General features: G+C 42.2%; 1 protein-coding gene across 2 annotated transcripts; it reads left to right on the top strand.

Moving 5' to 3' along the window:
* The first annotated feature begins 242 nt into the window (after positions 1 to 242).
* mtmr7a (myotubularin related protein 7a) lies at positions 243 to 24,966 on the top strand. Of its 2 annotated transcripts, none has more exons than XM_084147172.1 (14): positions 243 to 414; positions 931 to 1,053; positions 6,781 to 6,943; positions 7,670 to 7,827; positions 8,512 to 8,640; positions 16,538 to 16,672; positions 16,987 to 17,119; positions 19,105 to 19,214; positions 19,322 to 19,447; positions 20,162 to 20,211; positions 20,429 to 20,629; positions 23,125 to 23,259; positions 23,409 to 23,535; positions 23,691 to 24,966. In XM_084147172.1, exons 1-14 carry the CDS (start codon positions 391 to 393, stop codon positions 24,042 to 24,044), a joined length of 1,968 nt encoding a protein of 655 aa, XP_084003298.1. In that variant the 5' UTR covers positions 243 to 390; the 3' UTR covers positions 24,045 to 24,966. The 2 variants fall into 2 exon arrangements, with proteins under 2 accessions (XP_084003298.1, XP_084003299.1); XM_084147173.1 differs by having other exon boundaries at positions 23,676 to 23,758.

Genomic DNA, 24,966 nt, shown 5'->3' with positions numbered 1-24,966 from the left:
TCAAGAAACAATGGGTACATATAATTAATTTATGTCCAAAAATGGATGTAATAACAGCAAATTGCCCCTTTAACCCTGGGCATACCTAACAACAGGTTGACATTAACATTACAATACCCTACAATGTATTCCGAAATGGATTGTGATTATAGCCTTATTTCTATTCATTGGAACTTTTTGTTGCCATAAAGTGTGGAAGGGGCTTTAGGACCATGCAGAGCCATATTCATAGGCTGCACCGCTGGAGGAAGAAGACCATGGCTGAGTATAGCTGAGTATTAAATGCGTTAAATGCGACAGGAAATAATACTAATCCGCCAATTTAGTGTAGTGTAATATTATCGCCTATTCAGTGAATTGCAGTCATCTTGGCTGTTACGTTCCACAGTGATGGAGCACATCCGACTGCCTAAGGTAACCCGTATTCTGCACGAATGAATAATGCAATTGTCAATTTATTGCACCCGGCCTCGCTTTTTCAGATTTACACATTGTATTTGCCTCTTAGCCCATAGTAACTGTTAGAAATACATATTGTTTTACATTATATATCAGTAAGACTGGAACCACTATAAACGACATGATTTGTTATAATAAGGGGAAGAGGACTGTCAAATGTGGCCACGTATGCTGTAGCTGCCGTTCACCCCACAGTGTTCCCTACTCTGCTGACTGGCCAATATTTTATCAGTGTGTAATAACAATTTAATATTGCATGTAATCTGATATTTTATTGACCATGAGAAACTCAACTGTCGTCGCCTATGTCGGCAAACCACATATGCTTGATTTCTTTATAGTGTTCAAAACAAGACTCATTGTAGTCCTATTAAAATGATTAAATATTAAATATTAAAGAGATAGGCCTATGTTATGCATGTTCCATTTCTCCATAGTGTGTTTATTTTTATCCATCTGTCCTGTCCCAAGGTTGAGAAAGTCAGACTGATTGACAGAATCTCCACAAGAAGAGCCTCGGTGGGCACTTTGTACCTGACAGCCACTCACACCATCTTTGTGGAGAATGAGACTGAGATACGAACAGAAACATGGGTAGGCAGCTCCAGTCTGATACGATTTCTGATGTAACCTTCCGCAACAATACATGATGAAATGTTGAAGTCCCGGTCCTGCATCATTTTGGTTTGGCCAATACAATAGTATCACATTGGCAGCACTATTGTGGCTACCACATTCATAGACGCTAACTAACTTTAGCTGCTATTGAGCATAGTAGCTTCTGACCGGGGGAGTTTTGTTAAGAGCCCCCACGCCGGCACTGAACGTTAACGCGCATCGCTCGGTTTTGGAAACAATGAGCGAATCTTTCATAACGGTGAGAAATAATTTTCAAAAAACAAAAGGTTAATTTCCTACACATTAATAGGGTTAGGTTTAGGGTTCACACCGCCATATTTCCATGTTAGGGATTTTACTGGAGGGGGGGGGGGGGGTCATAAAGAAAAAGCACCCCCCTCCCCAACATAAAACATATTTTCACATGACCCTCACCTTGTACTGTAAAATAAATTGAGCACCCTCCCCCCTCATAGAATGAACGCAAAATAATGTTTTACGACCACAAATAACAATAACTGTAGCAACCATGTATTTATAAATATGGATATCTACTTTGCTTTTGTGGCACAGTCGATGCCACGCAGAGCTACGGGCCATAAGTTTGAGGGTTCGCCGACCACCTGTTTCATTACTTCACGATCAGAGCCGGTTGCAGACAATGATCAGTAGGGAGAAATTAGATTTTCAACACTTTGATGCCATATTTATAATTTATAATAAATATATGCAACAAATTCTCCACCAACAGAGTTCTGTGCCAATGCACCACACAACCAATAAAAAAAACATACCGACATGTTTTGCGTTTTCAACACAACAATAAATAGACTTAATCTGGACAAACAGAAAACACATCCCTCTCTACCTTGTAGGCCTACCCAGTATCGAAGGCTTGGTTTGACAATCTCTCAATGTCATTAAACTTGTTGGTGTTTTGTAACAGATGTCTCTTTCCATTCACCAAATTGCCTCTGCACAGTTTGGATTTATTTATTTTATTTGTCAGTAAAAGAAATCTCTCTCTATATATATATATATATATACACAAATAATGTTACAAGTGACCGGGATTGCGCAATAAAGTCAGGGACTTATTTCCATTGTGCAGCCTATGCTGCAGTAATGTAAGGACTGAATGCACGTCTAATTTACACATCTCCATCTGGCTTTAGGTGGTCACCTTATTTGTTAACATAGCCACATCTATGGGCTTTTATGTTTTTCTGTCGTGCGTAATGTGCGGTAGCCTATATCATAGGCTATATATTGGATAACAGCACAATCATTTGTGCTTTTTTGTGCTTGGGCTCATAAAATATCTTTAATGTAGGGCTCATAAAATGTATTTAGTGTGACTTTTCATGTCGATCAAAGCTCTAATCAAATCCAGACATATGAAAATGCTTTATATGCTTTAGAATGACACTTCCGATTTGGGCGGAAAATACTGCGTTACCCGGGAGAAAGGGGATTATTCTCAGGATAGAACATTTGTAAAATACCAGGAAAAGATTAAACCCTAGTCTGTATCTTATTCTGTAGATGTTAGAGGCTGCTGGTGAACCATGATGTGCAGGCATAAAGTGACACTGGACTACACACTTGCCAGGGTCTTTAGAGTGTCAATAGCTAGGTTTCCATCCAATTGTAACATATTTTCTCAAATGTATTCTAAAATCTGCATAGACACATGCCCATTTCAGTGTTTCCTTTAGAAAACATTGCGAAGTGCAACCTGACCAGGAAGATTTTAATTTACCAGACGTTTGAGAAATTTACTGGACATTCATATGCATTCGGATTCGACTTTCATTTTTTAAATTGGTATTTAGGCTACGTTCCTAAATCAATAATTGTCCACCTCATGGTTCAGCTATTGTAGATTTGATCACTAAATGCATCAAGGCATTGCATGCATATGGCTATAGACTTGTAGAATAATAGTGAATAAATCAAAAATATGAAATAACACATATGGAATCATGGAGTAACCCAAAAAGTGATAAACAAATCAAAATATATTTTATATTTGAGATTCTTCAAAGTAGCCAACCTTTGCCTTGATGACAGCTTTGAACACTCTTGGCATTCTCTCAACCAGATTCATGAGGTAGTCACCTGGAATGCATTTCAATTAACAGGTGTGCCTTGTTAAAAGTTAATTTGTGGAATTTATTTCCTTCTTAATGCGTTTGAGCCAATCAGTTGTGTTGTGACAATGTAGGGGTGGTATACAGAAGATAGCCCTATTTGGTCAAAGACCAAGTCCATCATTACTTTAAGACATGAAGGTCAGTCAATACAGAACATTTCAAGAACTTTGAAAGTTTCTTCAAGTGCTGTTCAAAAACCATCAAACGCTATGATGAAACTGGCTCTCATGAGGACCGCCACAGGAAAGGAAGACCCAGAGTTACTTCTGCTGCGGATGATAAGTTCATTAGAGTTAACTGGACCTCAGATTGCAGCCCAAATAAATGCTTCACAGAGTTCAAGTAACAGACACATCTCAACATCAACTGTTCAGAGGAGACTGCGTGAATCAGGCCTTCATGGTCGAATTGCTGCAAAGAAACCACTACTAAAGGACACCATTAAGAAGAAGACATTTGCTTGGGCCAAGAAACATGAGCAATGGACATTAGACCGGTGGAAATCTGTTCTTTGGTCTGAGTCCAAATTTGAGATTTTTTGTTCCAACCGCCGTGTCTTTGTGAGACGCAGAGTAGGTGAACGGACGATCTCCGCATGTGTGGTTCCCACCGTGAAGCATGGAGGAGGAGCTGTTATGGTGTGGGGGTGCTTTGCTGGTGACACTGTCTGTGATATATTTAGAATTCAAGGCACACTTAACCAGCATGGCTACCACAGCATTCTGCAGCGATACGCCATCCCATCTGGTTTGCGCTTAGTGGGACTATCATTTGTTTTTCAACAGGACAATGACCCAAAACACACAATGCCCCCATTCACAAAGCGAGGTCCATACAGAAATGGTTTGTCGAGATCGGTGTGGAAGAGAAGCTTAGGCCAGAGAGATAGAGAGGGAGATAAGATATGCCAGCTACGACACCGACATGCATTTCTTTATGTCAGATGGCTACTGCGTCTGCTACACAGATATAGATGTACAGAAGGAGGCTAATTCGTTTTAAAAAATGTAGCTGAATATTTTGTATATAAATAAGCATTATATTGTTACATTATAGGAGTAACTCTGGTAGGCCTGAAACATTCTTCCTCACCTCAAGTTCAACTGTCAGAATCAGTTGGAGCGCTGGTGCACACTGCCTTTATATCATATGCTTGCAGAAGCTAAAGCTTAATAATATCCACAACACACCAAACCTTCACAAAAGTTTCTAAACTTTATTAGGGTAATATCAAAAGGAAATGAAAGGAAAAATATGAGCAGGCTGTTATATTGCGGCAAACACAGCATTACAGTTGGAATTTAATTTGTCCAAAGAAAATGGCTCAACAGAATGAAACAAAACACTTGCGAACTGGTTTAAACCTTCACAAAAGTTTTGAACAGGCTATATTGCAGCAATTATCAACAATGGCAAGTGCCTATCATACCCAACAAATGAAAGAAATAGGCTAATGTTATTTATTTGACAACAGACCTACTTATAATCTATCTTAAACTAAATACGGAGCACACGATTAAAAAGACAGATCGAATTTAATTTGTCACAGCAGAATTAAACAAAACTGATTTTGCATATTTAAAGAACTGGTTTCGATTAATAAATAGGCTTACAGTAATAACAATGATATACAATAATAATAATAATGTTAAAACAAATGATTATAAATAAATGTACGTTCCAAAATTGCATCCTACCTGAATAGGGAGTTGCACATTAGCCTGCATTAAATTCCCATGTACCCAATAAAAAATACAAGTTAAATGGGTTTCCATCACATTTTCAACTCTAGGCGTACTGATGGTTTTGTCACAAAAAAATGTTGCGTAGGTATAGCAAATGTTCCCATTCTGGTATTGGCACAGGCACTCTAGCCAACAGGTTGCAGATACAGTGGAGGTATAGCCTACTACATGATGAGATTATTAAGGACAAAAGTGTGGTATTATTTGTCAAATGGCAGCCAAGCATCAATCATCATGTCACCAGAATAAGAACCTTGATATTTATTGAAAGGAGCATCAACCTCATGACTGTGCACTTTCACCACCCTGTGAAGTTCATCATAACTTATTTCATCTGTAGCTTAATAAACTGCATGCTTTCCCATGATGTGGTGAAAATTTTTTTATCAGACATGTAGGCTACTTTAAAAAGGTTGGATGGAAACCTGGTTAATGTCAAGCCATTTTGAGGGGAGCATACAGTATGTCGGTAACACATGTGGCCACATTATTATAGGACGACTTGGGAGAATGATGATCCACACCAGACAGCACATCTCAGTATCAGAAGTCAAAATTCAGCCGGACTGGCCTGCTACTGTGCCTTTCTAGACCTTATAAACAGTCGAGAGTAGACCCACAACTGATCCAAATGGAATGAAACATTCAAATCACAGGGCTGTTGCGCAGTTATTCAAATGACATTTTCACTGCAGCCTAGAGTTGGCTAGAATGTTGTACTCACTTGAACACAATAATGCAATTATTCATTGCATTGTGGTGTTGTAGGCTAGTCTAGGTAGGATAATTATATTGTCCCTAAACAAAATAAATTTTTTTAGCTATGTGTCTGATGTCTTCACTGTTCTTTCATGCACAATGACGCACCTGGCCTCTCCGCTGCATATCAGTTATTCCTATTTGTGGATTCATATTGAAAATGAATGCAGGTTTGAATGTTTTTATCTGTGGTATGATTGCTAGTTAGCCTATTGCAGATCTGGACAAACAATTCACCTACCACTATTGTCACTATGAATGGTGGATAGAGGGCAGGATAGACCGTTATACTGGTAGACTACAGTATATTGACCTGTGTGGTATAGTTAGCGCACGGAAAAGCGTAGTGCATAAGGGAAGTTTCAAAACACCTTGATATAGGGGAGGAGCATGCAAGCAGATGAGGAAATGTGGCTAGGATGGAAGAAATTATATAGTAAAATCTGTAACAGAGCGAATGTAAACCAGGGAAAACCACACAACCCTCCCCTGTGCCCAATAAAAAACCACACAACCCTCCCCAAAACAAAACAAAAAGTTTGACAACCCTCCCCTATTTTGGACCACCCCTCCCCTCCAGTAAATTGTGATCTGTCCCTTACAGCGCTTGTTTACAGAAAACAGACAGAAGACAGAGTGGACTACCTGTGCTAATTAGCTATCTGTGTCTCCGAACACCTGTGTGTGAACGGAAGACGGACACCAGAAACGTGTTGTCACTGAAAAATACTGTCGGCTGCAACTGTGATAAAGCCGGTTAAAACAGTGTACAGTAACTGTATACTTATTTAGATGTGATATGAAAGTAGAGGGCTTTATGTTTCTAGAACCGTATCACAATTGAGAATCGATTCACAATTAGATGGAGTATTTGGTTGTTTTGGCTTCCAGAGCCACTTCACCCTTTAAACAGAACATCTAAGGTCCTTGGACTATAAGGAATAACGTTAGGCTCCTTTAGTCCAATATTGGGCTATATTGTGCCTTCATAAGATGAAAGGGGTTACTGAGCCTTGTGTTCTCTGCTGTCTTCACCCCTCTAGGTTCTGCACAGTTTAGTGTGCAGTGTGGAGAAACAAGCTACAACCACCACAGGAAGTCCTCTGCTCATCCACTGTAAGAACTACCAGGCCCTACAGTTTATCATCCCCCAGGAGAGGGACTGCCATGACGTGCACATCTCCCTGCTGCGCCTCTCCAGACCAGGTGCACGCTGACATGGAAATAACCATAACGCTATCTTGTTTTGTTCCATAATGATATCTTGTTGTGTTCCATAATGATATGTTGTTGTGTTCCATAAGGTTATCTTGTTTTGTTCCATAATGATATCTTGTTTTGTTCCATAACAATATCTTGTTTTGTTCCATAATGATATCTTGTTTTGTTCCATAATGATATCTTGTTTTGTTCCATAATGATATCTTGTTGTGTTCCATAAGGTTATCTTATTTTGTTCCATAACGATATCTTGTTCCATAACGATGTCTTGTTTTCTTCCATAACGATATCTTCTTGTGTTCCATAAGGTTATCTTGTTTTGTTCCATAACGATATCTTGTTTTGTTCCATAACGATATCTTGTTCCATAACGATGTCTTGTTTTGTTCCATAACGATATCTTGTTGTGTTGCACAACGATATCTTGTTGTGTTGTATTATACGACGTTATGTAAACGTGAGTGCTACATGATCTTTTCAAATCAATCAACTGCTGATCATACCCCTCCTCTCATGTAGCTCAGTTGGTAGAGCATGGCGGTTGCAACGCCAGAGTTGTGGGTTCGATTCCCACGGGGGACTAGTATGAAAATGTATGCACTCACTACTGTAAGTCGCTCTGGATAAGAGCGTCTGCTAAATGGTTAAAATGTTACCTGAAAGAACCTAGCTAAGTCAGTGTTGTTATTCCTGTTGTGTTTTGTCTTGCAGAGCGATATGCGGAGCTGTACTGCTTCTCCTTTCATGCTAATAGTGACAATGAGGCGAGAGGACAGGCCTGGGACTTTCTCAACCTCAAGGCTGAGTACAGTAGAATGGGCGTTCCCAACCACCTCTGGAATCTATCCCCAGTTAACCGCGACTACAAGGTCTGTACGCAAGATGGACATATTACCCTACAAGGAGACCACTTGGCAATTTTTTTAGGAACTCAGTTGGGGTCTCAATATACTGTTGAGAGTTAGAATAGTAGAATACACAAGGTGAAATTTCAACATTTGGTTGTGCATCAGTAGTTTTTATCTTCTTATGTCAGTCACTGACAGTCACTCAATTAGCTAATGTCAGTTAGCATTTGTTAGATTGGTAAGTTAGTTTAGCCAGCTATCGAAACTTGTAGTAATCATGGTCGAATTACGGACCGGGTAGCCCACGTTGATTTTGTAAGTCACTCTCACTCAGATATCATATTAAATGCACTCTCAAACTTTTGCATAATTTCAGCCAGTAGTTTTCAAAATGGTGCTCACGAGCCAAAACTGGTCCCTGTTTTTTGTGTACTACGTCATCCAATTGTGTACTATGTCATCCAATTGTTGTCCAACAAAATTTCACTTAGGGCCCCCAAAAGGCTAGGGCCGGCTCTGACTGCATGTGTGGGTATGGATGTGGGTACGCAGACCCACAAGCCACTGCGGCCCCTCATGATGAGTTCAGATGTTTTGTGGCCTCCATCCCCATCAAAGTTGCCTATCTCTGACCTAGATAGTCAAAATACTATGTGCAAACAGTATCACTGCATGAATGGTGAATTTATTGTCATTTTCCAACAGTTGAGTGACACTTATCCTGCTGACCTGTATGTGCCAAAATCAGCCACCCACCCAGTCATCGTTGGGAGTTCCAAATTCCGAAGCCGAGGTCGATTTCCCACGTTGTCATACTACTGCAAAGAAAACCATGTGAGTCTTGACAGCTCTCTCAAAACAACAGCCCCCACATATTTTAATACATGTTTCTACCTCATTCTCGCTCTCTCTATCTCTCACTCTCTCTCTCATACTCTCACACTCTCTCTCATACTCTCACTCTCTCTCTCTCTCTCTCTCTCTCTCTCTCTCTCTCTCTCTCTCTCTCTCTCTCTCTCTCTCTCTCTCTCTCTCTCTCTATATATATATATATATATATATATATATATATACAGTGAGGGAAAAAAGTATTTGATCCCCTGCTGATTTTGTACGTTTGCCCACTGACAAAGAAATTATCAGTCTATAATTTTAATGGTAGGTTTATTTGAACAGTGAGAGACAGAATAACAACAAAAAAATCCAGAAAAACGCATGTCAAAAATGTTATAAATTGATTTGCATTTTAATGAGGGAAATAAGTATTTGACCCCCTCTCAATCAGAAAGATTTCTGGCTCCCAGGTATCTTTTATACAGGTAATGAGCTGAGATTAGGAGCACACTCTTAAAGGGAGTGCTCCTAATCTCAGCTTGTTACCTGTATAAAAGACACCTGTCCACAGAAGCAATCAATCAATCAGATTCCAAACTCTCCACCATGGCCAAGACCAAAGAGCTCTCCAAGATGTCAGGGACAAGATTGTAGACCTACACAAGGCTGGAATGGGCTACAAGACCATCGCCAAGCAGCTTGGTGAGAAGGTGACAACAGTTGGTGCGATTATTCGCAAATGGAAGAAACACAAAAGAACTGTCAATCTCCCTCGGCCTGGGGCTTCTTGCAAGATCTCACCTCGTGGAGTTGCAATGATCATGAAAACGGTGAGGAATCAGCCCAGAACTACACAGGAGGATCTTGTCAATGATCTCAAGGCAGCTGGGACCATAGTCACCAAGAAAACAATTGGTAACACACTACGCCGTGAAGGACTGAAATCCTGCAGCGCCCGCAAGGTCCCCCTGCTCAAGAAAGCACATATACAGGGCCATCTGAAGTTTGCCAATGAACATCTGAATGATTCAGAGGAGAACTGGGTGAAAGTGTTGTGGTCAGATGAGACCAAAATCGCGCTCTTTGGCATCAACTCAACTCGCCGTGTTTGGAAGAGGAGGAATGCTGCCTATGACCCCAAGAACACCATCCCCACCGTCAAACATGGAGGTGGAAACATTATGCTTTAGGGGTGTTTTTCTGCTAAGGGGACAGGACAACTTCACCGCATCAAAGGGACGATGGACGGGCCATGTACCGTCAAATCTTGGGTGAGAACCTCCTTCCCTCAGCCAGGGTATTGAAAATGGGTCGTGGATGGGTATTCCAGCATGACAATGACCCAAAACACACGGCCAAGGCAGCAAAGGAGTGGCTCAAGAAGAAGCACATTAAGGTCCTGGAGTGGCCTAGCCAGTCTCCAGACCTTAATCCCATAGGACATCTGTGGAGGGAGCTGAAGGTTCGAGTTACCAAACATCAGCCTCGAAACCTTAATGACTTGGAGAAGATCTGCAAAGAGGAGTGGGACAAAATCCCTCCTGAGATGTGTGCAAACCGGGTGGCCAACTACAAGAAACGTCTGACCTCTGTGATTGCCAACAAGGGTTTTGCCACCAAGTACTAAGTCATGTTTTGCAGAGGGGTCAAATACTTATTTCCCTCATTAAAATGCAAATAAATGTATAACATTTTTGACATGCGTTTCTCTAGATGTTTTTGTTGTTATTCTGTCTCTCACTGTTCAAATAAACCTACCATTAAAATTATAGACTGATCATGTCTTTGTCAGTGGGCAAACGTACAAAATCAGCAGGGGATCAAATACTTTTTTCCCTCACTGTATAAATATATATTACCATTCAAAAGTTTGGGGTCACTTAGAAATGTCCTTGTTTTCGAAAGAAAAGCAATTTTATTGTCCATTAAAATAACAAATTAATTGATAACAAATACAGTGTAGACATTGTTAATGTTGTAAATGGCTATTGTAGCTGGAAACGGCTGATTTTTAATGGAATATCTACATAGGCGTACAGAGGCCCATTATCAGCAACCATCAGTCCTGTGTTCCAATGGCACGTTGTGTTTGCTAATCCAAGTTCATCATTTTAAAAGGCTAATTGATCCTTAGAAAACCCTTTTGCAATTATGTTAGCACAGCTGAAAACTGTGTGTGCTAATTAAAGAAGCAATAAAACTGGCCTTCTTGAGACTAATTGAGTATCTGGAGCATCAGCAATTGTGGGTTCGATTACAGGCTCAAAATGGCCAGAAACAAAGAACTTTCTTCTGAAACTCTTCAGTCTATTCTTGTTCTGAGAAATGAAGGCTATTCCATGCGAGAAATTGCCAAGAAGCTGAAGATCTCGTACAACGCTGTGTACTACTCCCTTCACAGAACAGCGCAAACTTGCTCTAACCAGAATAGAAAGAGGAGTGGGAGGCTCTAGTGCACAACTGAGCAAGAGGACAAATACATTAGAGTGTCTAGTTTGAGAAACAGACACCTCACAGGTCCTCAACTGGCAGCTTCATTAAATAGTACCCACAAAACACCAGTCTCAACGTCAACAGTGAAGAGGCGACTCCGGGATGCTGACCTTCTAGGCAGAGTTGCAAAGAAAAAGCCATATCTCAGACTGGCCAATAAAAAGAAAAGATTAAGATGGGCAAAAGAACACAGACACTGGACAGAGGAAGATTGGAAAAAAGTGTTATGGACAGACAAATCGAAGTTTGAGGTGTTCGGATCACAAAGAAGAACATTTGTGAGACGCAGACCAAATGAAAATATGCTGGTGGAGTGCTTGATGCCATCTGTCAAGCATGGTAGAGGCAATGTGATGGTCTGGGGGTGCTTTGGTGGTGGTAAAGTGGGAGATTTATACAGGGTAAAAGGGATCTTGAAGAAGGAAGGCTATCACTCCATTTTGCAACGCCATGCCATACCCTGTGGACGGCGCTTGATTGGAGCCAATTTCCTCCTACAACAGGACAATGACCCAAAGCACAGCTCCAAACTATGCAATAACTATTTAGGGAAGAAGCAGTCAGCTGGTATTCTGTCTATAATGGAGTGGCCAGCACAGTCACCAGATCTCAACCCTATTGAGCTGTTGTGGGAGCAGCTTGACCGTATGGTACGTAAGAAGTGCCCATCAAGCCAATCCAACTTGTGGGAGGTGCTTCAGGAAGTATGGGGTGAAATCTCTTCAGATTACCTCAACAAATTGACAACTAGAATGCCAAAGGTCTGCAAGGCTGTAATTGCTGCAAATGGAGGATTCTTTGACGAAAGCAAAGTTTGAAGGACACAATTATTATTTCTATTAAAAATCATGATTTCTAACCTTGTCAATGACTACATTTCCTATGCATTTTGCTATATGTCCTATTCAAACTCATTTCATGTATGTTTTCATGGAAAACAAGGACATTTCTAAGTGACCCCAAACTTTTGAACGGTAGTATATATATATATACACAATTCTGTGATGTGCTGCTGGAATATTCCTATTTTATTTTTGCTGAACTTTATTTAACCAGGAAAAGTCCAGTGTGGCTCAGGTGGATAAGAGTGTCTGCAAAAATGTTGTTGATAACTCTTGTACATCAGAAGAACTACAGAAGTGCTTAGTAATCCCAAGTCATGTAATGCCATTTTCAGTTCCATTGAAGACGTTGTTCTGCTGGCCAGAGAGGCCTTTGCTAGTCCCAGTGTGTGAGTGAGTGTGGGATGACCATGCATATCCTCTGGCCATACTGAATACTGAGCAGGAGCTCAGTCCAGCTCTGCTCTCTGAACTGTTATAATACTTACTTAGCCAGGCCCATTGCTCCTCAGGGAGGTCATCGACCATTCCTTAACCAGGCCCATTGCTCCTCAGGGAGGTCATCGACCACTCCTTAGCCAGGCCCATTGCTCCTCAGGGAGGTCATCGGCCACTCCTTAACCAGGCCCATTGCTTGTGATAAGCTTCAGGTCATGCGTCTAGCAGTATGCAGTGGAGGCTGTTGAGGGAAAGAAGGCTCATAATAATAGCTGGAACGATCGAATGGAATGGCATCAAAAACATGGAAACCATATGTTTGATGTATTTGATACCATTCCACTAATTCCGCTCCAGCCATTACCATGAGCCCGTCCTCCCCAATTAAGGTGCCACCAACCTCCTGGCAGTATATATGGCTGTGATAAGGTTCAGGCCAGGCTCGTAGCAGTATATATTGCTGTGATAAGGTTCAGGCCAGGCTCCTAGCAGTATATATGGCTGTGATAAGGTTCAGGCCAGGCTCGTAGCAGTATATATGGCTGTGATAAGGTTCAGGTCAGGCTCCTAGCAGTATCTATGATGTGATAAGGTTCAGGTCAGGCTCCTAGCAGTATATATGGCTGTGATAAGGTTCAGGCCAGGCTCCTAGCAGTGTATATGGCTGTGATAAGGTTCAGGTCAGGCTCCTATCAGAATCTATGATGTGATAAGGTTCAGGTCAGGCTCCTAGCAGTATATATGGCTGTGATAAGGTTCAGGCCAGGCTCCTAGCAGTATATATAGATGTGATAAGGTTCAGGTCAGGCTCCTAGCAGTATATATCACTGTGATAAGGTTCAGGCCAGGCTCCTAGCAGTATCTATGACGTGATAAGATGTGATAAGGTTCAGGTCAGGCTCCTAGCAATATATATGGCTGTGATAAGGTTCAGGTCAGGCTCCTATCAGTATCTATGATGTGATAAGGTTCAGGTCAGGCTCCTAGCAGTATATATGGCTGTGATAAGGTTCAGGCCAGGCTCCTAGCAGTATATATGGATGTGATAAGGTTCAGGTCAGGCTCCTAGCAGTATATATCACTGTGATAAGGTTCAGGCCAGGCTCCTAGCAGTATACAGTGGGGGAAAAAAGTATTTAGTCAGCCACCAATTGTGCATGTTCTCCCACTTAAAAAGATGAGAGAGGCCTGTAATTTTCATCATAGGTACACGTCAACTATGACAGACAAAATGGGAAAAGAAATTCCAGAAAATCACATTGTAGGATTTTTAATGAATTTATTTGCAAATTATGGTGGAAGATAAGTATTTGGTCAATAACAAAAGTTTCTCAATACTTTGTTATATACCCTTTGTTGGCAATGACACAGGTCAAACGTTTTCTGTAAGTCTTCACAAGGTTTTCACACACTGTTGCTGGTATTTTGGCCCATTCCTCCATGCAGATCTCCTCTAGAGCAGTGATGTTTTGGGGCTGTCGCTGGGCAACACAGACTTTCAACTCCCTCCAAAGATGTTCTATGGGGTTGAGATCTGGAGACTGGCTAGGCCACTCCAGGACCTTGAAATGCTTCTTACGAAGCCACACCTTCGTTGCCCGGGCGGTGTGTTTGGGATCATTGTCATGCTGAAAGACCCAGCCACGTTTCATCTTCAATGCCCTTGCTGATGGAAGGAGGTTTTCACTCAAAATCTCACGATAGATGGCCCCATTCATTCTTTCCTTTACACGGATCAGTCGTCCTGGTCCCTTTGCAGAAAAACAGCCCCAAAGCATGATGTTTCCACCCCCATGCTTCACAGTAGGTATGGTGTTCTTTGGATGCAACTCAGCATTCTTTGTCCTCCAAACACGACGAGTTTAGTTTTTACCAAAAAGTTCTATTTTGGTTTCATCTGACCATATGACATTCTCCCAATCCTCTTCTGGATCATCCAAATGCACTCTAGCAAACTTCAGACGGGCCTGGACATGTACTGGCTTAAGCAGGGAGACACGTCTGGCACTGCAGGATTTGAGTCCCTGGCGGCGTAGTGTGTTACTGATGGTAGGCTTTGTTACTTTGATCCCAGCTCTCTGCAGGTCATTCACTAGGTCCCCCCGTGTGGTTCTGGGATTTTTGCTCACCGTTCTTGTGATCATTTTGACCCCACGGGGTGAGATCTTGCGTGGAGCCCCAGATCGAGGGAGATTATCAGTGGTCTTGTATGTCTTCCATTTCCTAATAATTGCTCCCACAGTTGATTTCTTCAAACCAAGCTGCTTACCTATTGCAGATTCAGTCTTCCCAGCCTGGTGCAGGTCTACAATTTTGTTTCTGGTGTCCTTTGACAGCTCTTTGGTCTTGGCCATAGTGGAGTTTGGAGTGTGACTGTTTGAGGTTGTGGACAGGTGTCTTTTGTACTGATAACAAGTTCAAACAGGTGCCATTAATACAGGTAACGAGTGGAGGACAGAGGAGTCTCTTAAAGAAGAAGTTACAGGTCTGTGAGAGCCAGAATCTTGCTTGTTTGTAGGTGACCAAATACTTATTTTCCACCATAATGGGAATGGGCCAAAATACCAGCAACAGTGTGTGAAAACCTTGTGAAGACTTACAGAAAACGTTTGACCTGTGTCATTGCCAACAAAGGGTATATAACAAAGTATTGAGAAACTTTTGTTATTGACCAAATACTTATTTTCCACCATAATTTGCAAATAAATTCATTAAAAATCCTACAATGTGATTTTTCTGGATTTTTTTTTCTCAATTTGTCTGTCATAGTTGACGTGTACCTATGATGAAAATTACAGGCCTCTCTCATCTTTTTAAGTGGGAGAACTTGCACAATTGGTGGCTGACTAAATACTTTTTCCCCCCACTGTATATGGATGTGATAAGGTTCAGGCCAGGCTCCTAGCAGTATCTATGATGTGATAAGGTTCAGGCCAGGCTTCTAGCAGTATCTAGTTCAGACAGGGCTGGGCTTTTCTGGCACAGGCTTCACTTCCCAAGGAAACCCAGGGCTCCCCTCTGATTAATTTATATTTTCTTTTCAATGCACTGAAATGAAGTATGGTATGAGAGCATGTGTGTGCCCCAAATGGCACCATATTCCCTATATAGCACACTACTTTTGACCAGGGCCCAATATGGTGCTATTTGGGATGCAGCCCATGTGTGACCCACCCTAGAGACCAGAGTAAGGGCAGAGTGAATTAGGCCTACAACCAGCTTCAATCTCTGCACACGACTGATGACTGCTACATATGTGTGCCTGTGTATGTATAGTAGAACAGTGAGGACCAGTCTCTATATGAAGTTCATATTGCAGTAGCCCTCCAGTAGCTCTCCTGTAGCTCAGTTGGTAGAGCATGGCGCTTGCAACGCCAGGGTTGTGGGTTCGATTCCCATGGGGGGCAGGTATGAAAAATGTATGCACTCACTAACTGTAAGTCGCTCTGGATAAGAGCGTCTGCTAAATGACAGGAGGACAGTGAGGACCAGTCTCTATATGAAGTTCATATTGCAGTTGGACAGTGAGGACCAGTCTCTATATGAAGTTCATATTGCAGTTGGACAGTGAGGACCAGTCTCTATATGAAGTTCATATTGCAGTACGACAGTGAGGACCAGTCTCTATATGAAGTTCATATTGCAGTACGACAGTGAGGACCAGTCTCTATATGAAGTTCATATTGCAGTTGGACACTGAGGACCAGTCTCTATATGAAGTTCATATTGCAGTAGGACAGTGAGGACCAGTCTCTATATGAAGTTCATATTGCAGCCTGGGTTAGAGTGTTTTATGTGTGAGGTCAGATTCCCAGGGTTCAGGGCTCAGTGTGTTCAGATGTGGCTCTGTTCTCTCTGCTGCTCTGTTTGTATGATCTGTGGGGGACAAGTCGCTCTGGGAACCATACAGAGGTCTCTGGCACAATCTCCCCCATGCCTCATACAAAATTATGAAATTGTGCAGTTGATGTATTACGCCAAGACATAATCACTATGGTAAATGTAGGTTTCTGTCCTAGAAATATGAATATGTCATTATTCTGACTGTATAGTACAACAGGGCCACTGTATAGTATATTGTCTTGTTTTTAGAGTAAGGTCTCTCCCTCCTACCCCCTACCCAGGCTGCCATCTGTCGTAGCAGTCAGCCCCTGTCTGGCTTCAGTGCCCGCTGCCTAGAGGATGAGCAGATGCTGGAGGCCATCGTGAGGTCCAACCCCTGTAGTGACTTCATGTATGTGGTGGACACCAGGCCCAAGGTGAGCCCCTGGCCACAGGGCCAATGGAAGTCGGTCAATAACATCTATTCTGTATCTTCAGGTGGAGCTTTGTTTTTCAATGCAGCATTTTGCCAGCTGGGCCCTGGGGCCAGGGGCTCATCTTGGGCCTGGTGTCAGCTGGGCAAGCTCACATTAAATGCCTGGCTTCATGCTTTTCAGAACATGCACAACATGTACAAAAACAGGGGCAACCCTCCTCCTAACTTTAACATGTGGAAGTCTTGCTCCATCTAGTTTTTAAAAGTCATGTCTCTCTGAGGATTTCTCTTTGATTATACTGTATGTCTTTCCAGCTGAATGCAATGGCAAACCGAGCTGCAGGGAAAGGCTATGAAAATGAAGACAACTACTCCAACATCAAGTTTCAGTTCATAGGCATTGAGAACATCCACGTGATGAGGAACAGCCTCCAGAAAATGCTAGAAGGTATGAATCGGGTCACCTCCCACAGTGTTGGAGGCCTGTAGCAGATCATCTTACATTGCAACCATATGAATACTCAACAGTCAGCCAGCCAGCTATCACTCTGTGGCTCACTAGTCCTTGTTGAGCCATAAAAGCCAATGTCAGTGTTGTTCAGTACATCACTGAGAGCTTGATTTCAGAGAATGCCAAAGTAATATTCACTCACAGCCACAGGTTTGTTTTGTCTACTGTCTCTCAACTTGATTAAACCCAATACAGTTCCAGACTGGATTAGTCTTGCTCCCTCCAATGTGATCCCACTTTATTCTCTTTAAGTGGAATCAGGATACCAGGTCCCCTGCCACCCCTGTGTCTTTCATATGCAGCAATGCAGACTGCTCTGCTCTGCAATCAGGACTTAGGTAGACCCATAGAAGCGTTTTTGGGTAATTTGCGGGGCCAGGAAGACATTGAATCCATCTGGATTTCATCTGCAAACTATTTTTGTTTCCTGGAGCGGCCGATTTGGGACCTTTTTCCCCTTAAGAGGGAGACGGAGGGCGTGAGAATGATGTGATTTAGCGTATGAAAAATAATATCTGGCCTTAGCTGTGATAACTCCTTGCCCCCTGGAAACACAAGGGAGTCTACGGGTTCTGAAGAATGCCAGAGAGAGGCTTTATCCTGCAACAGATCGCATGGCAGTGCAGTAGATAGCTATGTCATTTCAACCCATTTTTTTCATTATTCTTCAGAGAACAATAGTTTCCCGGAAATTAGCCTGTGCTGTAAAACCAAGGTTAACTGAACCCATTCACCTGCTGGCTCCAGCTGCCTGGCTGCCTGGCGCAGAGTCACACTTCAGGTGGGCTCACGAGTCAGTGCACTAATGTTGTCTGGAAGTACAGTGCTCAGGGTCAAACACACACACACACACACACACACACATAGATACACACGTGAACACATATGTCAACCCACCCCTCTGTATACCTCTGTCAACTCTTAATAGCCGTGTGGAGAGATGGATGTTTTTGTAGGGAGTTGGCAAATCTACAAATGATAATTGAAAATATTAGTGTTTATTTGACAACTCTCCTTCATTAACCGAGCTGCCAACTCTGGAGAAACTCTGGAAATGTTCTTTTGTCACTTTGTCACAACTGAAAGGACTTGGAAATATTGACCTTAAACTTTCAGATTGAAAATGGAATGTTATACACTGTATGTTTTCAAGGAAAACAAGTAATGTAATGCATTAAGCTGTATGCTGCAGAAATGGGTCTGTATTTAGTTGCCTGTCTTCTGTCTCAATATTTAAAGCCATGTCCTGTGTCAAATGGCCTGTCTCAATATTTAAAGCCATGTCCTGTGTCAAATGGCCTGTCTCAATATTTAAAGCCATGTCCTGTGTCAAATGGCCTGTCTCAATATTTAAAGCCATGTCCTGTGTCAAATGGCCTGTCTCAATATTTAAAGCCATGTCCTGTGTCAAATGGCCTGTCTCAATATTTAAAGCCATGTCCTGTGTCAAATGGCCTGTCTCAATATTGACTCAAGAGTGACAACATCATATTGGGCAGAAAACTGATCTATTTTCTAAACATAAATGTGGCCTACATTTCTCATGCTGTACTTCATCATGCATTCTTCGTTTTTCATTTACAGTAAATACGTTGTGCAATAGCAGATGTTTTATATCTAAGTATATTGCAACAAACAAACAGAAGCTTTAAAACAGTATAGTTTAGAGTATAGTTTGCTGGAAAGCAAGAAAAGAAATGTTCATATAATCTATGGTATTGGCCATGTCTAGGGTTATAAAACTCCAGGAAGTTTCCCAAAATTTCGACGTTTTCCAGAAATCCCGGTTCCTGGAATCATGAAGGAATAAGCAGGAATCCTCCAACCAGGACTTCTAGAAAACCTGGCAATTATGGGGAAGTTACTGGAATTTGCAACCCTATTCGTGTCTACCACTGACCCCAGTGTGTTTTCCCCTGCAGTGAGTGAGGCATGGTCCCCCACCATGTCAGAGTTCCTGGAGGGTCTGGAGAGCTCAGGCTGGCTGAAACACATCAAAGCTGTCCTGGACGCTGGCATCTTCATCGCCAAGGTTAGTCTGTCTGGACGATAATCCCCTCTGTCTGTCTCAGTGCTACACTTAACTTATTGTTTCTCAGTCTCTCTCTCTCGTGTCTGTGTGCGTGCTTGCATGTGTAGGCCGTTGCAGAGGAGGGCGTCAGTGTCTTGGTCCACTGCTCAGACGGTTGGGATCGTACTGCTCAGGTGTGCTCTGTGGCCTCCGTGCTCCTGGACCCCTACTACAGGACTCTCAAAGGACTCATGGTACATCCCCTACTGTCTCTCTGAGCACGGTATCTGCATATTCACTAGTGTATAGTGTATAGGTTCATGTATGTCATATTCATATAAATAATTACCCTAACTATGATATCATACAGACTCTTAACACATGATCAGCAGGTTTCTAGTGATTCATCTTTAAAGCCTCTATTACCTAGTACCCACTAGCGCTCAATAAGTGTCATTTGAAATGAAGAACATTCCTTTTGCTTTCGTTTCTGGCTATGTTTAGGGTTTTCACATTTATATTGACATGTAAGCACATTGATTTTGACACGCTGTTCAATTACTGTGTGATTGTAGTTGATCACGTCCTCTTGGACGGTAATGTAAGTAGGTCCGTGCTGTGCTTATGGTTCTGGATTCTTTGATCATGAGGATTTGCTCTGTCTGACTGGGTTTCTGCCAAAAGGCATCTCCATGGAAAAAAGTTACTGCGACAGAAAGCCCGACTTCTTACAATCATCTTGAGACTTAGTAGAAAACCACCCCACACATTGGGTGAGGAAGTTCAAGCTCTCTCATAGTACAAACTGTCTCTCTCTCTCTCTAATATGTGTACTCTTTACTGTCCAAGTGTAAGCGGTGAAACAAAGATGAAAGTGATGAAACAGGTTTAGACACAAGTTATATACAAATAACACCTTCTGGCATCCTCATGCATAAGTAAATCATGTTTTATTCCCCTGTATTCAGGTTCTCATTGAAAGAGACTGGGTCTCCTTTGGACACAAGTTCTCTCACAGGTGTGAACTGTTGTGTTTTCGTGCAGATATAATTATTTCCTTTAATGACAGAATGATGATCGTTCCAAATGGCACCCTATTCCGTATAGTCCATTGCTATGCCCATACGACACCCTATGGGCCCTAGTCATAAGTTGTACACTATATAGGGAATAGGGTGCCATTTGGGACGCTGGCTCTGACTGATTCCATATGCCATGTTACCCTGTCTCCTCAGATACAACCACCTGGATGGAGACCCCAAGGAGGTGTCCCCGGTCATAGAGCAGTTCCTGGAGTGTGTGTGGCAGCTGTCGGAGCAGTTCCCCTGTGCCTTTGAGTACAACGAGAGGTTCCTCATCACCATCCACAACCACATATACTCCTGCCAGTACGGAAACTTCATAGGCAATAACCAGAAGGAGAGGACGGAGCTTAGGTAATAACCAGAAGGAGAGGGTAGAGCTTGGGTAATAACCAGAAGGAGAGGGCGGAGCTTAGGTAATAACCAGAAGGAAAGGTCGGAGCTTAGGTCATAACCAGAAGGAGAGGGCGGAGCTTAGGTAATAACCAGAAGGAAAGGTCGGAGCTTAGGTCATAACCAGAAGGAGAGGGTAGAGCTTAGGTAATAACCAGAAGGAGAGGTCGGAGCTTAGGTAATAACCAGAAGGAAAGGTCGGAGCTTAGGTCATAACCAGAAGGAGAGGGCGGAGCTTAGGTAATAACCAGAAGGAGAGGTAGGAGCTTAGGTCATAACCAGAAGGAGAGGGCAGAGCTTAGGTAATAACCAGAAGGAGAGGTTGAAGCTTAGGTGATAACCAGAAGGAAAGGTCGGATCTTAGGTCATAACCAGAAGGAGAGGGCGGAGCTTAGGTAATAACTAGAAGGAGAGCTTAGGTGATAACCAGAAGAAGATGGCGGAGCTTAGGTAATAACCAGAAGGAGAGGTCGGATCTTAGGTAATAACCAGAAGGAGAGGGCGGAGCTTAGGTAATAACCAGAAGGAGAAGTCGGATCTTAGGTAATAACCAGAAGGACAGGGCGGAGCTTAGGTAATAACCAGAAGGAGAGGTCGGATCTTAGGTAATAACCAGAAGGAGAGGGCGGAGCTTAGGTAATAACCAGAAGGAGAGGGCGGAGCTTAGGTAATAACCAGAAGGACAAGTCGGATCATAGGTAATAACTAGAAGGACAAGTCGGATCTTAGGTAATAACCTAAGTCTGTCATTTTGCCGTTCCTTGTCTTGAATTGTTGAAACTGATTGTGACTTCACACATAACTAATCTAAACTATTTACTGAAATGTTAAGGCTTTTTTGCTTATTATTTCAGTTTAATTGGTGTCAATCTCCATAGTGTTAAAATTCACCTAACATGAGGCACAGATTTAAACAAATATGCCTATTTGACTAGCCAATACAAGAGACATAAACAGGTTCGGTCAGACCTGACAAAAGAGAGCAGGAATTGACACACGCATTCTTTCTTTCATTTTGGAATGTTACGTTTTGTGTTGAGCTGTAGTTGACATCAGTGGCTGTCGGTGCCATTTTTATGAGCATGGCCTTATCTCTATTACAGCATATTGGATGACTGTCATTCATATTCCATTCACCCTGCTCAATGTAACATCGATAAGTTTAGGCTACTACATCATACTCAAATTTTCCCTATACCCATCATGAGGTTGATACAATCTAGCCTATGAATGACCGCTATACCGTTGTCACCATATTAGCTAACGTCAAGTCAACATAGCTACTAGAACTAACGCGTTAGTAAACCCACTACAATCATGCAGTACAGTGTACAGTTAGCAAGCAGTTTAGCAGTTACACCGGCATGCCCTGGTGGCAGTAAATTAATAAAGCCAAAAGCTTACCTTGACTTGGAAGAGTTCCAGTGTTGGATAGCCATAGCCAGCTAGGTAACATAGCATCACTCTCTGTTTGAGCCGGAGTAAGTGAAAGTGAAAAAAATAAGAAATATAGCTAAACTAAAACTAAAAGGTTATTCGGCTATCCCTATAGGAGAACCATTTTTGGTTACAGGTAGAACTATTTTGTGTTCCATGTAGAACCCTCTGGGGAAAAGGTTCTACCTGGAACCCAATAGGGTTCTACCTGTAACCAAAAGGGTTCTACCTGGAACAAAAAAGGTTCTACCTGAAACCAAAAACGGTTATTCAAAGGGTTATCCTATGGGGACAGCCGAAGAACCCTTTTAGGCTATTTTTTGCTAAGAGTGTAGCTCTCTCTCTCTCTCTCTCTCTCTCTCTCTCTCTTGCTTCTCCTTCATTTTTGAAGAAATTAATTTGTTCAAAACTGTTCAACTATTGTCTTTCTCTCTCTTTGAGTCAACTACTCACCACAGTTTATGTACTGCAGTGCTAGGTAGCTGTAGCTTATGCTTTCAGTACTAGATTAATTCTCTGATCCTTTGATTGGGTGGACAACATGTCAGTTCATGCTGCAAGAGCTCTGATAGGTTGGAGGATGTCCTCCAGATGATGTCATAATTACCGTGTAAGTCTAGGGAAGGGGGTGAGAACCACAAGCCTCCTTGGTTTTGTATTGAAGTCAATGTACCCAGAGGAGGATGGAAACTAGCTGTCCTCCGGCCACACCATGGTGCTACCCTACAGACCGCTGTTGAGGCTACTGTAGACCTTCTTTGCGAAACAGTGTTTTTTAATCAATTATTTGGTTTTATCTAAAAAATGATGACTTTTGTAATGTTTCACTATTTTTATTTTTATGAAATTCACTGAGGAGGATGGTCCTCCCCTTCCTCCTCTGAGGAGCCTCCACTGGTTGACATGTGTGGTGTGTTTTGTGTTGAGCTGTATGTGACGTGTGATGATTGTGACTGTAGTTGACGTGTGTGATGTTTGTGGCTAAGGTTGACATGTGAGATGTGTTTTTGTGTTGTCAGGCTTCAGGAGAAGAGCCATTCTCTGTGGACCTACTTGTGGGAGAACAGGACTGACTACATCAACCCCCTGTACAGACCTGACCACATCCAGACTCAGGGGGTTCTGCGCCCACTTACCGCCCCCTACTGTTTTAAGTAGGTTGTGCATATTTAAGGACAAGTAATATTTCTCCACTATTTCTCTCAACTGTATTGAATAGTGAATAGGTATAATTTATGTGTGTGTGTGTGTGTGTGTGTGTGTGTGTGTGTGTGTGTGTGTGTGTGTGTGTGTGTGTGTGTAGGTTCTGGAGGGCCCTATACAACCGTTTTGACAGAGGCATGCATCCTCGCCAGTCTGTGATAGACTACCTGATGGCCGTCAGAGAGGAGACACAGCAGCTGGAGGAGCAGCTTGTCTCCCATGAGGAGGTAAGGCAGGACAGGAGGGCTGATGATATAGGCTGTGTCCCAAATCACACCTCATTCCCTATTTCATGTACTACTTTTGACCAGGGCCATTTGATTGAAGTTACTGTTCTTGTTTTAGTTTTTTTTCTAATATTATGTAGTGTTATCTACTGTAGAAAATAGCCATGTTGGAGAAGGAGCAGGGGAAGAGCATCCAGGTGAAAACAAACACGTTGGATAGGAGCCATGCGGTGTGGGCCTCTCCCCCCTCAGACAGCTGCCTGAGTTTGGCCAACACCCCAGGGGACTACAGCGGACTGGGAGGCTTCCTCACTTCATCACCCTGCCAGCAGACGGGGCCAGAGAGCAGGCTCCTGATCCTCCCCCGACCAGGGGAGCGCCGCAAACGCTCCGACACAGACCTCTCCACCAACAGTGATGACCAGGAGTCGGGCATAGCAGACCTCAGCTCCCCGCCAAGTGAGGACAGTGCCAAGGACCCCGATGAGGCAGCCTACTCTGCTGCCTGAGCAATAGTGACATTAATGTTGTCAGATGGAAGAGAGGTGCGCTTTAATGGGCAATTGTGCAATGGCCATTATAAACTGACTAACTGTTGGGAATGATAAGCCAGTGAAATGAGTTGAGAACAATATGGATCTGTATGTGTGTTATTTGTGTAGAGTTTTTGCTTTTCATGTGGTTTATGGTATTCCATACTTAAGAAGTTAGCTACAACAATGAATGGATTTCGTCAGAGGCTTTACAACGAAACAAAATATTTAATGTTATGTATTTATGCAAATGTCCAATATGATAATAATATATTTAACAATTACATTTGGACTAAAAATCTTTCATGTGCACTGTAAACCAAAACATGATATCAAATCTGTCCTTATACTTATGCAGTAAACCTCTTCTAAATCGGGTAGTGTAGTTTTATAACCAACGCCAGTCCATCTGGTCCACTGGGCTCGTTGTGCATGCTGTAACTCACGAAGCTACTGAACCAACCCAGCAGATTGTAGCATGTGGAGATATTGGTATGTTGTTACTAGGGGAGGAGAGGAGCTTTGTGCATCACACCCAACAGAATGATCACAAGTCTGTTCAAACAGCTTAGATCTCACTGTCAAAGCACAGGTACTGATTGTCTCATGGAATAATATCTACTGCTATTATAAGCATTGCGTGTTGTTTTATTTGTATAAAGAATATACATAATATGTCCTACAATCTATATCCTATTTCAAAGGAATATTACAACATAAATATTTATTTTTATTTAATTAATTTGTAAATGGATTTATTTGATTGTGTTAAAAGTTCACTAGAAAATACCACTAAAGGTTTAGGAGAACTTGTGCATTAAATAAAGATTGAACATTCTTGGAATTAAGACTTTTGTCTTACCTTGTTAAAAAAAATAGTATATTAATGAAAGTTGAA

Source organism: Coregonus lavaretus (assembly GCF_964263955.1).
Source record: "Coregonus lavaretus genome assembly, chromosome: 29".
Classification (NCBI taxonomy): Eukaryota; Metazoa; Chordata; class Actinopteri; order Salmoniformes; family Salmonidae; genus Coregonus; species Coregonus lavaretus.
The sequence above is the reverse complement of the archived record's forward strand: the minus strand, read 5'-3'. Positions and strand labels throughout refer to the sequence as shown.

Coding starts and splice junctions, on each gene's coding strand:
- mtmr7a (XM_084147172.1), top strand. CDS start 391: ATGGAGCACATCCGACTGCCTAAG. Junction 1,054..6,780: donor AGATACGAACAGAAACATGG/GTAGGCAGCTCC, acceptor TCACCCCTCTAG/GTTCTGCACAGTTTAGTGTG. Junction 20,630..23,124: donor AAGGAGAGGACGGAGCTTAG/GTAATAACCAGA, acceptor TTGTGTTGTCAG/GCTTCAGGAGAAGAGCCATT.